Source organism: Grampus griseus (assembly GCF_964374135.1).
Source record: "Grampus griseus genome assembly, chromosome: 3".
Taxonomy (NCBI): domain Eukaryota; kingdom Metazoa; phylum Chordata; class Mammalia; order Artiodactyla; family Delphinidae; genus Grampus; species Grampus griseus.
Window position 1 is genome coordinate 115,715,144 of NC_139019.1, and position 12,978 is coordinate 115,728,121.

At 36.6% G+C, this 12,978-nt stretch overlaps 1 protein-coding gene across 4 annotated transcripts in view; it reads left to right on the plus strand.

Annotated features, from left to right (window-relative positions):
- MATR3 (matrin 3) overlaps positions 1 to 8,211 on the plus strand; it is a 48,099-nt gene extending 39,888 nt beyond the window's left edge. For 3 of the 4 annotated variants that reach the window (XM_082650256.1, XM_082650257.1, XM_082650258.1), the window contains 6 exons: positions 2,749 to 2,880; positions 3,214 to 3,257; positions 3,371 to 3,746; positions 5,133 to 5,499; positions 5,995 to 6,116; positions 7,163 to 8,211. In XM_082650256.1, the coding sequence (XP_082506382.1) occupies positions 2,749 to 2,880; positions 3,214 to 3,257; positions 3,371 to 3,746; positions 5,133 to 5,499; positions 5,995 to 6,116; positions 7,163 to 7,213 (1,092 nt within the window). In that variant the 3' untranslated portion in view covers positions 7,214 to 8,211. The remainder of the gene's footprint in view (positions 1 to 2,748; positions 2,881 to 3,213; positions 3,258 to 3,370; positions 3,747 to 5,132; positions 5,500 to 5,994; positions 6,117 to 7,162) is intronic. The other variant, XM_082650259.1, reaches the window with a different exon arrangement.
- Positions 8,212 to 12,978: the final 4,767 nt, after the last annotated feature.

The following is a 12,978-nucleotide window of genomic DNA, read 5'->3' on the forward strand; positions in this document are numbered from 1 at the left end:
CCAATGGCACTCTTCACAGAATTAGAACAAAAAATGTTGCAATTCGTAAGGAAGCACGGAAGACCCCAAATAGCCAAAGCAATCTTGAGAAAGAAAAACGGAGCTGGAGGAATCAGGCTCCCTGACTTCAAATTATACTACAAAGCTACAGTAATCAAGACAGTATGGTACTGGCACAGAAACAGAAATATAGATCAACAGTACAGGATAGAAAGCCCAGAGATAAACCCACACACATATGGTCACCTAATTTTCAACAAAGGAGGCAAGAACATACAAGGGAGAAAATACAGCGTCTTCAATAAGTGGTGCTGGGAAAACTGGACAACTTCATGTAAAAGAATGAAATTAGAACGCTCCGTAACACCATACACAAAAATAAACTCAAAATGGATTAAAGACCTAAATGTAAGACCAGACACTAAAACTCTAAGAGGAAAACATACGCAGAACACTATGACATAAATCACAGCAAGATCTTTTTTGACCCACCTCCTAGAGAAATGGAAGTAAAAACAAAAATAAACAAATGGGACCTAAGTAAACTTAAAAGCTTTTGCACAGCAAAGGAAACCATAAACAAGACGAAAAGACACCCCTCAGAATGGGAGAAAGTATTTGCAGATGAAACAATGGACAAAGGATTAATCTCCAAAATATACAAACAGCTCATGGAGCTTAATATCAAAAAAAACAATTCAATAAAAAATGGGCGGAAGACCTAAATAGACATTTCACCAGAGAAGACATACAGATGGCCAAGAGGTACATGAAAAGCTGCTCAACATCACTAATTATTAGAGAAATGAGAATCAAAACTACAGTGAGGTATCACCTCACGCTGGTCAGAATGGCCATTATCAAAAAATCTAGGGCTTCCCTGGTGGCGCAGTGGTTGAGAGTCCGCCTGCCGATGCAGAGGAAACAGGTTCGTGCCCTGGTCCAGGAAGATCCCACATGCCGCAGAGCGGCTAGGCCCGTGAGCCATGGCTGCTGAGCCTGCACGTTCAGAGCCTGTGCTCCACAACGGGAGAGGCCACAACAGTGAGAGGCCCGTGGAAAGGGTGTGAAAAGGGAACTCACCTGCACTGTTGGTGGGAATGTAAATTGATACAACCACTTTGGAGAACAGTATGAAGGTTCCTTAAAAAACTAAAATTAGAACTATCATATGACCCAGCAGTCCCACTACTGGGCATATACCCTAAGAAAACCATAATTCAAAGAGAGTCATGTACCACAGTGTTCACTGCAGCACTATTTACAATAGCTAGGAGATGAACCAAATCTAAATGTCCATCAACAGATGAATGGATAAAGAAGATGTGGCACGTACATACAGTGGAGTGTTACTCAACCATAAGAAGAAACGAAATTGAGTTATTTGTAGTTAGTTGGATGAACCTAGAGTCTGTCAGAGTGAAGTAAGTCAGAAAGAAAAACGAATACCGTATGCTAACACATATATATATGGAATCTAAAAAAAAAAAAATGATGAACCTAGTGGCAGGGCAGGAATATAGACATAGAGAATGGACTTGAGGACATGGAGTTGGGGAGGGAGGAAGCTGGGGTGAAGTGAGAGTAGCATCGACGTATATACACTACCGAATGTAAAATAGTTAGCTAGTGGGAAGCAGCAACATATAGCACAGGGTGATCAGCTCGGTGCCTTGAGATGACCTGGAGAGGTGGGATTGGGAGGGAGGCTCAAGAGGGAGGGGATATGGGGGTATATGTATGCATATGGCTGATTACCTTTGTTGTACAACAGAAACTAACAGTATTGTGAAGCAGTTATACTCCAGTAAAGCTCTATTTAAAGATTAATTCTCAAAGTGCTTTAAGTTTTGTCTGCTTTTTGTTTAATGTCCTCATTTGTAGTGAATAAATAAAGTGGAAAGTGAAGATCTTTTCTCTTGCTTGGTTAATAACACTATTTGTTTCCAGAGTTTGCTTCCAAAGATCTTCCTTTGTGTATATAGGTATACTTTTTCCCCTTACTTCATATGGGATTATATCATACTGTTGTTTTCCACATTATATGATTCCATTGAGTAAACTGTAATGAATTTAATTTCTTTAGTTGATGGATATTAGAGTTGCTAGTATTTTGGCTGTGCCATTAATGCTGCTGTGGACTTTGTGGCATGTGAATTTATGCATTTGATTGAAGGGTACAATTTCAGAATTGGAATTTTGGATCCTGATACTTGCTTTCTTTAGTTTGATGGTGTCAAATTGCTCTTCAAAAAATACTATTCATTTATAGTCACACCAGCATTGTCTGAGAGTGAGATTTTTGCAAACACTGGATATTAAAGACTTTTCAAATTATGTGAGTTTAATGGATGGATTAAGTTATGTCATACTTGTATTTCATTTTTAAAATTCACAATAAGGAGAGCATCCTTTCTTTTTCGTTAACCCTTTTGTAGCAACATGAGTTTATATCCTTCCAAACTTTTATTTTTTAATTTTTTGTTTTTTTCCTTAATGTATTGTGAGTGATATTTTCTAAGCTTAGTACTTTAATTACTTTTGCAAAAAGATTGCATACAGGTGGTTTAATATTTGGACAAGATACTTTGTAAATCTGACAAATTGCCCTTATTTCACTGGGTGATTTTTAACTCTTACTGCTGTCTCTATACTAAAGATTAAATTCTCCTAACAGGTAGAAAAAATAAGCTCTAAAATTCTGTACAATTCTCTGAAAAATAATGTCTTTGCTAATTTTTTTTTCAGGCCTTTATTGAGATGGAGACCAGAGAAGATGCAATGGCAATGGTTGACCACTGTTTGAAAAAGGCCCTTTGGTTTCAAGGGAGATGTGTAAAAGTTGACCTGTCTGAAAAATACAAAAAATTGGTACTCAGGGTATGTAGTATTTGATTCTACTTCATTATAAAGCTTGTTTTCATGCTTTTCAAGCCATGACATTCTTATAAACATTTTTATATGCCAAGAATATAGGGTAGATTTTATTTGAACAGAGTTCTGTTAATAAAATGTTTATTATTCCCTGCTCTATTGAAATGTTGATTGTAATGAATTGGTAACTATATTCAGCTTAAATTCTTAGGTATGGTTACAGAGATTGAATAAGCTTAGTTGATATATAAAGGATGGTCATCAGTCATTAGTTAATTGGATAATTATACTACAAATTCTAATACATTTATTTAACTTCTGTAAAATTTTGTCTTTTAGATTCCCAACAGAGGCATTGACTTACTGAAAAAAGATAAGTCCCGGTAATTTCCCTTTGTGTGTTTGTCTGTGTCTGTGTCTTTGTGTACACTAGTATATTAAAAACTTTTGTTTTCCAGCTCAGGTGAATTAATTCAGATGTATCTTTTGGTTTCAGGAAAAGGTCTTACTCTCCAGATGGCAAAGAATCTCCAAGTGATAAGAAATCCAAAACTGATGGTTCCCAGAAGACTGAAAGTACAACCGAAGGTAAAGAACAAGAAGAGAAATCAGGAGAAGATGGTGAAAAAGATACAAAGGATGACCAGGCAGAACAAGAACCTAACATGCTTCTTGAATCTGAAGATGAGCTACTTGTAGATGAAGAAGAAGCAGCAGCACTGCTAGAAAGTGGCAGTTCAGTGGGAGATGAGACAGATCTTGCTAATTTAGGGGATGTGGCATCTGATGGGAAAAAGGAACCTTCAGACAAAGTTGTGAAAAAAGATGCAAATGCGAGTGCTTCAGCAACTGCCAAGAAAAAGCTTAAAAAGGTAAAGGAAGATTATGTGTTGACCTGTTTTAGTAGAAAATGAGATCAGATAAACGTTTCAAATTACATATATTAGGGTCACAGTAAAGAGAAGTCACTTATATTAGGAAAAAATAGATACGAATAATAAAAACATTGAAATCTAAACTCTGCAATAAATAGATTAAATAGGACTAATTTTCAAAAGAAAAATGTCAGTTCACAAAGGGAACTTTTTAGTAATGAAGGAGAAAGACTTAAAACTACATATGATTCTGTTTTGTAGTGGTAGTGTGTAAGTAGTAGTAGGCAGCCTTTTTTAAAAGATGGGGTATGAATTTTACAGTAACTTAACTGACCCAGGCCACTAAAAACCTTTTGTCAAAAATGGTTGAATTTGAAGAATTTTCCTTTAAAGAAATGTAACCTTGATTAGATATTTTAATAGGTTTTAAAACATTTTTTCTTAGAACACATGTCACATATAAGAGCATATCAGGCGAGTATCAATACAAAAATACGTACATAGTAAAAGAATAGTAACTCAAGAGACCCATGGTGTATTGACTACCTATGTTAAGGAGCCCCTTTGGAGCTCCTTAAGATAAATGGGTCTTGAAATGAGATATTTATAATCCTATTTCATTGGTTCCTTCTAAGCAGTACTCAGCTACTAGGAAACTAATACTTACCTCCAGTTTTTGATGGCTTGGTCAAAAAAGTTAGTCTTGAGATTCTTTTTCTGGCTGCTATGTTTGCACTCTTAAGAGCTGATAATTATTGAGCGCTTATTACATGCTGTAATTTTTCCTAAGCTCTGTGTGTGCTGATTAACTGATTCTTATAATTACCCTATGCCATAGATACTTTGTTATCCCCATTTCATGAATGAGCAGATCGAGATATGTTAAAATTGAGTAGATTGTGGTTATACTGCCTATAAATGGCAGAGCCAAAATCTAAACCAAAGCAGTCATGCTCCAGAGCTTGATTTTTAAACCACAGTGCTATTTTTAGACTGAATGTTCTCTAAGCAAGATTTATACCATAAGATACCTTCTTTGAAGGACATCTTTCAACTACCAAATCAGTTCTTCAATACATTGCCTAGCAGCAGAATAGTCTCAGAAAGTATGGAATATGAATGTCCTCATATTTATTTTCTGCTCTTTGTATGAGGCAAGCCTTCGATTATTTAGTTTTAAAACAGGCTAAGGTGTTTTTGAAAGGTTAGTAATTTAGAGGGGAAAAAGGAAGAAGTCAGCTTTTTTTTTTTTCTTTTTCTTTTTCTTTTTTTTTTTTTTTGAGAAAATGAAGGCAAAGACGCTATCCCTTTCCCTTCAAGTAAAGCAAATGGAAGGGATGCTGCAGGATAATTGTTGCAGAGTAAATTTGTCTTTCTTAACAGCGTCGTTTCCCAGGGAGTATGGAAGGTTTTGTCACTCTAGATGAGGTTGGTGATGAGGAAGATTCGGAACTTCAGAAACTTCGTAAATCGGGCATGGCATTTAAATCTGGTGACAAAAATGATGATGGTTTGGTTGAAATTAAGGTGGACAAGATCGAGGAACTTGACCAAGAAAACGAAGCAGCGTTGGAAAATGGAATTAAAAATGAGGAAAATACAGAACCAGGTGCTGAATCTGCCGAGAATGCTGATGATCCCAACAAAGATACAAGTGAAAACGCAGATGGCCAAAGTGATGAAAACAAGGAGGACTATACAATCCCAGATGAGTATAGAATTGGACCGTATCAGCCCAATGTTCCTGTTGGTGAGATTTAAGGCTTTGTTCTTCCCCTCTTACCCTTCCCAAACTCTTATTAAATAAGATTTTTTAAATTGGTCTTACATAAGCTCTGATAACATTCTTAATTTACTTCTATGCAAAACAGTTTGTAAATCTTAATTGGAACATTCTTTTTTCCTCTTACCCATGTCTCGTGATTTTGTATTATCTTTTGTTACCATTCCATAATATGTTCTCTTTTCTCATAAAGTTTTCTGAGAATTTCACATTGCTTTTTGTTTTGTTTACCTTTTCTATTTCAATATTTTTAAGAGAACAGTTAGGTGTGGGACCTTAAACATCAATTAAGTAAAAACTATTAACAATGTCATGGTTTTGGTTTTGTTTTAGCTTAGGCTACATTAGACTTGTCATAAATGTTACCTCATTCAAATTATATTGACAGGAAAAAAAAGATTTGAGAACACTATTGAAATCTTCAGTTTACTGAATTTGTAAGAATGTATGTTTGTGTTCTAGGTATAGACTATGTGATACCTAAAACAGGGTTTTACTGTAAGCTGTGTTCACTCTTTTATACAAATGAAGAAGTTGCAAAGAATACTCATTGCAGCAGCCTTCCTCATTATCAGAAATTAAAGGTAAGGCTATATCTAAAAGAGGAGAGTTCTTTAGTGAAAACTAGCAAATCATGTAAGTTTATGGAAAGTACTGTCTGTGGACCCAGCATGCTTTATCCTGGAGATAACATTCTTTATTGATGGGCCTTGAGCAGTTTAATGAATTCTAGAAACATCTGTCAATTAAGCCTCTGTCTAGAAAACACTCTTAACTAAGTGTTGATAATTGAGTAATTTCTAAATTTATAGTTCTAAATGTTATAAATTCTTTGGTATAGTTAAAGTTACTTGAGTATTCTCAAATGGTTGTTAGACTGTGATTTCTCTAATTTGGATATTGGAGGCCTGAAAGCCAGCTTTATAAAGTGCCATATCCCTTCATACTTAATGATTTTTACATTGACTTTAAATTATTATATATTAATAATGACACTTCAGTAAGTTTCATGATCAACAGAATATAAAGATAAAAGGATACATTAAAAAAGCACAACATGGTAAAGCATAACAAATTTGTTTGGATATTTTGAAGTTTGGTGTTTTAGTGGCTTAAGGACTAAGTATTAAAATAAATAATGGGGAAAAACTTGAAAGTAAGAGTTAAAGAATTCATAATTGTAGATAACACTGATTTATAAAGTAGAGCATTAAGAACAGTGGTTATTTTCAGTGGTAGCAGCAATTTAATATAAATTTTTTGTCTGCTTGGCTTAGTGGAAGAGTCATTGAATAAATATATGTCATTTTAACTAAGTTCTTGAGGTGTAGCAGTACTTCTGTGTGGCTGTTATGGTCTTTGATCATCTCTGTAAGTTAGTCTTAATTGCACATTAAATAACTTTCATGTTTTACCATTTTTCTCCCATGCCTTACTGTGGTGTCCAGTTTAGTTTCATACCTGCCTAATAAGAATAACTGGATCTTAAAAGTATTGATAAGGTTATAGTTAAATTAGACTCAGGTCCCTAAACATGGATAGAATATTTTGTTTTGGAGTTAATCCATTTGTTATGTTTCACTGCGGTGACTTAATCCTTGTAAAAAAATTTTTTCTATTTTCTTTTCAGAAATTTCTGAATAAATTGGCAGAAGAACGCAGGCAGAAGAAGGAAGCTTAAGATGTGCAAGAAGCTTAATGATTTCAAAGAAAATAATGGTTCTTTGTTTTTAAATGTTAACCTTTTTTAAATACAATACAGATAGTTAGAAAACTATTGTACTCTTTTGTTATAGTGGAAAAATAATAGACGTCTGTTCATGTGTTAAGTGTTATAGCAAAAATACATATACGGTTAAGTTAATGAAGAATTGTTTTTGTTTTATCAAAATGGTAACAGACAGAAATACTTGTTAGAGACTGACTTCATATGCTACTTAAGACACTTGCACCACTAAGAAAGATACGTAGTAACATTCAGAGAAGTGAAATTTAGTAGTTCCAAGCTTCAAAGAAATGTCAAAACTTTTGATTCCATTCAATAAAGAACAAAACCAATTGTATTTTTATTACTTTCATCTGAAACATTCCACATTTTAATCTGAGCCTTGCAGACTTTTCATTTGCAGTTCGAAGCATTTTTGGTTTTGTTTCAATTTTTGAGAACTTCATTAATGTGAGATTGGTAATTAAAATGCAGGTGCAGTTTTCTTTTAATGTCATGCTGTTTAGGTAATAAGAAATACTAAGTAATTGGCTTTAGATTTTGTAATTTTTTCCCTAAGTTCCTGCTAGATTTCGTATTCTAGTAGTCATTGTCTTTTTCAGTGAAATGTAAAAATATTCCCATTCTCTTTGACCAGTATTAATTTCTTGAGATATTGCTTGTCACTTGAATCCTGTAGCTGTCATACATCTGGTATAAGCACATTTGATTTTTGAAGTGTGTAGACCATCTCTTCATATTTTCAAGATGTAATTTTACATTTCTGCATTTTAAAAACAGTTTGGCCATAATCTTAGACGCACGCTTCTAATTCATATACTGCATATGTGACCTTTGTGAACAGAAATTTGCATGTATAATCTGTGTTTACTTGTAACTTTCTGGTTATATACTGCTTATATCTGTGGATTCAAGTTTCTGAAGTGAGTACCAATAAAAAAAAACCTAGGCCATGTTCATTGGTTATACATGTTTGAAATGTTAACCAATATATTTGTCAGTTGTGGTTTTTATTCACTGTTACACTTTTTGCATGCTTTAACATTATTACATTTTTAATTTAGAGTGTTCTAAAGACTGCTACTAAAGATCTGAGTTTTAAAGCTTTTAGTGCTGGTGGATTTCTTGTTCCTGTTACATAACTGAAAATGGGACTCTTCATAGTTTTTGTTTTTTTGGTTTTTTCTTCATAGTTTTTTAAAACCTTGGAGTTTTAAGACATTACGGGTGAGGAAATGGTAAAAGCTCATGTTTAGACATGTCTAAGTATTTAACGATAAAATTGGAAGTAACATGGAATAACAAGAATTGGTTTTACCAGCCTTTCAAAGTTGTTGGGATTATAGGTATAAGAAATTATTGTCAAACAAATTTTTAATTAAAAAAAATAAGAATTTAAGGGATTCTCTTTGAAACTCTTAGGTCCAAGTGTATTAAAGGATGTATCAAATAGTTGAAAGAAATATTATGATCTACCACTGAGGGGCAGATGACACTTTTTTAAATGTAACATGCACAAAAAATCCTTGCCAGTTTACTTCTGTAGTTTAATTTTGGCCTTTACTAATTACCTGCTTTTGTTTAACTCCAACTTTTAACTAACAGCAGCTACACAAAGCATTTTGTGTACACAAATCAAGGAATCCCTTGATTGTTTTCTGTCAATGATAACTTTTTTCATAGATCCTACTTTGTTAGATATACCAAGTTGGAGAAAAGAATGTTTAATATCTTCATTTGATAGCATTTGAAAGCAGAAATTCTCATAAATTGCTAGTGATTAATAAATCTGTAACAGCTATTTCCCAGATTACGGCAAACCTTTATTTAAGAGGAATGTTTCCACTTTAACCAGCTATAAAGTTGAAAATTTTCCCACCACCATTTTAGTTTTTAGTTTAATCTGCTGTTAATCCTGGGTAAAGGAAACTTTTTTTTTTTTTCCGCGGTACGCTGGCCTCACTGTTGTGGCCTCTCCCGTTGCGGAGCACAGGCTCCGGACGCGCAGGCTCAGCGGCCGTGGCTCACGGGCCCAGCCGCTCTGCGGCATGTGGGATCTTCCCGGACCGGGGCGCAAACCTGTGTCCCTTGCATCGGCAGGCGGACTCTCAACCACTGCACCACCAGGGAAGCCCGAAGGAAACTTTTGTAAACACCTTCATGTTTGTTTTACAGTTTTAACCGATTGTTGATAAATTTGGCATATGAGAGTGATCCTGGTAAGGCTTGAGTTGGCTAGCTGTAGTATTGTGTATCTTAAAAATAATTTTAAGATTTTATTAATGAGGAAGGTGAATTTCTGGCTATAGAGTACACCAGGAGGTACCTCCTCTAGAAAATGGTATGATTGCAAGGACCTTTTAAAGGTTATATCCTTTCTCTGAATTCTCTTACCCCTTAGGGTGATGGGGACAAGTAAAGGATGTATACCCTATTAAGTATTATGGTGGCATTAAGTTTATAAAAGGGGAAGGGTACACATATTTATGCCTCACCTTGTTCACAGTGCATTTTTGGTGGCTTTGACATGTAAAAACATCATGAATAAAAATTGTGACAAAAGAGGCTCACGGTATGTAGTAGAAATCTGTAGAAACACTACAGATTATATTTTTAAATCAAATTAGTAACAAAATTGATATAGACAATTTGGTTAGGATAATATGCACTAGGGCTAGGAGTGAGTAGCTCTGTACTCTTCTGTATTGGTCTCCATCACAGAAAATGGCCTAGGATAGCTGAAAGCTCAAAGTATTGAATGGTTACGCATTTGAGATTATATTCCCTTGACAAGGACCTTGAGCTGTTTGTTGAGCTGGAGTGCCTCTCCAGTCTGATGCAGGTCCTTTGACTGTCATGGGTAAGACCAAGATTCTTATCCAACATGGTATGTAAACAAAATGGTTCTGTGAATTCTTTTCCTTTAGTGGTTCTCAAATGTTAGCATGCATCAGAATTACCCGGAAGCTTCATTTAAACATTGCTGGGCCCTGTTCTTAGAATTTCTGATTTGCTAGGTGTAGAGTGGGTGTTAATAATTATCCATCTTTCAAGTTACCAGGTGATGTTGATGTCAAGGATAGAGGCCACACTTTGATTGGTTTACCTGTAGCTGAAGTGTTACTGCTAGGCAGTTGTAATCAAACACCTGGTTTAGATAACTGTTGCTTGAAGTACTGGTTTTGCTACCATTAAAAACTGAAAATAAGGGGAATGTTGGAAAATAATCATTATTTGGGGGCACTCGCAAAGCATTTTTTAAAGAGCCGTTAATGGGAGACACCCACTTCAGAGCCCTAGATACTGCTTTCCCAAGTCAACCCTTTGTCTTTTGCTTGGAACATTAATAAAATCTTGAACAGCTAATTTACTGAAGTTTCAAGTGAATGGCAAAATGAAAGTAGGTACCTCTCATCACTCCATGTATAATTTGCTGAATTATAAACTTTATAGTTGACACAGGCTAGAGCTCAGTTAAGGTACTAGTTAATTTGGAAAAGTTCTGAGGGAGAGGACTGTCAGGTAATACATGATTAATTTTTAAAAGGCTATATTAATACTTTTAAAAGGCTTTATCTTAAGACGTTTTAGTCCTGGCCTTCCCTTGAAATTACAGTTCTTGCCTTAGATTTATAATTTCCATACAGTTTAAGAATTCTGCAAAGTCACATGTACAGTAGAGAATGGGAAAATTGAAAGGCAGTATGTTACATGTAGTAGAGAAATGTCAAACGTATCCATGACAATAGCATTTGTAAACTTCGGGTGAAAATTGCTGCCATTAGATACAAGTTTAATGATCTTTGAACCATCTTGTCATTGTGCTTCATACATGGCAGCATTGATGTATTGGTTCTGAGGACCTGATCCAAATGGATATACCAAGAGCAGCAGGAATGTCCTACCTTTGACAAGGACAAAATACTGAAGTTTCAGTCATTGCACCTGACTATCAAAAGTAGGGCCAATTTCTATTTGCTCTATTAGCAACCTTGCTAGGGTTGTTAAATCACAGCTACTTCCTTGGCAACTACTACCAACTATGTTCTTGATATATGTCCCCCCCCCCCTTTTTTCCTACACTTTGTATCAAGTTAAGCCCTAGTTCATGCTCTGTGTGCACTCTATTTTGTGGTATGAAAACCTGTGGAAAGGAATTGGAGTTTAAATGATTCTTGGTGTAATGGATGGTGAAACTTTAGTGAAGACCTGATTTTCCTGATGGTGGCTGCTTCTGCTCGCAAGTACAAGGTGTGTTTCTGACCCATCTCATTTTAAGTAGCTGGGCTGTGCAAAACCAGCAAGGATGGGCTTGGCTCAGACTGGAAAAGAGGAATTTTTTCTTCCTCATATCACCCTTCTGCAAAAACCTTTGCTTATTTTACATTTACAACTTTATACAAATTTGATCCTCTTTTTAGGATAGTTTTTTGTTTGTTTGTTTGTTTTGCGGTACGCGGGCCTCTCACTGTTGTGGCCTCTCCCGTTGTGGAGCACAGGCTCCGGACGCGCAGGCTCAGCGGCCATGGCTCACGGGCATAGCCGTTCCGCGGCATGTAGGATCTTCCCGGGCCAGGGCACGAACCCGTGTCCCCTGCATCGACAGGCGGACTCTCAACCACTGTGCCACCAGGGAAGCCCCAAAGCAGATTTTTAATCAGTGAAATGGCCCTAGAGAGAAGCCCTCGCTTGGATTCAAGAGTTTCATGGAGGGAACTTTGTTTTTCTTTAGTTTTAGCAGTTATAAAAGCTTGTGGTTTTTTAAAGATTCAAGTTGTACAAGAGAGTAAAAAGATAAATCTCAGTCCCTCATTTTACTTCCCCAAGGGGAAGAAGTTAGAAGTTTTTGTGTGTCCCCTGTCAAATACAATGTATATTCGGAATTTTCTTACACATACTATACACTGTAGCTTGATTAGCATCACTAAAAATATATTGGGACTTGCCAGTGATGAAGCAAGGAAGAATGGATTAGAGTAAAGTGTGCGGGGCAGCCCATCCAAGATCATGGACGAGGAAATTCTTGGACCCTTAGGTCTCACCCTTCTATCTTACCTCTGGACAGAGTATTTCCTCCCTTAGCCTGGGCACCATATATATATATCGGTAATTTGCGCCTGTGTGTTAAGATCTAGCTTCAAAAAGTGTGTTCCTGAACGTGTATGAGTGCAGGTGCTTGTAGATCAGTTAACATGCCTCTGTGAATTTGTCTTAGTTTATTATTTCTGTGTTATGTTTCTGTGTCAGGATCTCTGGATATGGTTTGGTACATGTCACTCGTAGTGTGACGCTGTGTATCACGTTTGGTGTGTGTTCCTGGGTGTGTGAGTGCGCTGTCGTTATCTAGATGTTCCTATTTGATGTCAGTGTGTTTGAGGTAACCGTTGCGGTGTGAATAGTCCACGTCTGTGTATCCTTTCTGGGTCTCCTTCCCAGCTCCCCCACTCACTGCATCCCATCATTCTTGAAGGATGGGCGGTTGTGGGGACACTGGCCCAGCTCCACTTCGGTTTTCCTGAGAGAACACGACAGGACTCCCACTGTTCCCCGCGGCCGCCAGGGTACGCCGGAAAGGCCGTTGCGCATGCACATGTGTGCAGCTTAGGCGACGAGAACTTTGAGGTCGCCCTTTCTCTCCCGCGCGCTCTCTGGCGGCCTCGGAGGGCAACGATGACAAAACGACAGGCGGAGCCGGCGGCGACGGCGGAAGTGAAGTCACT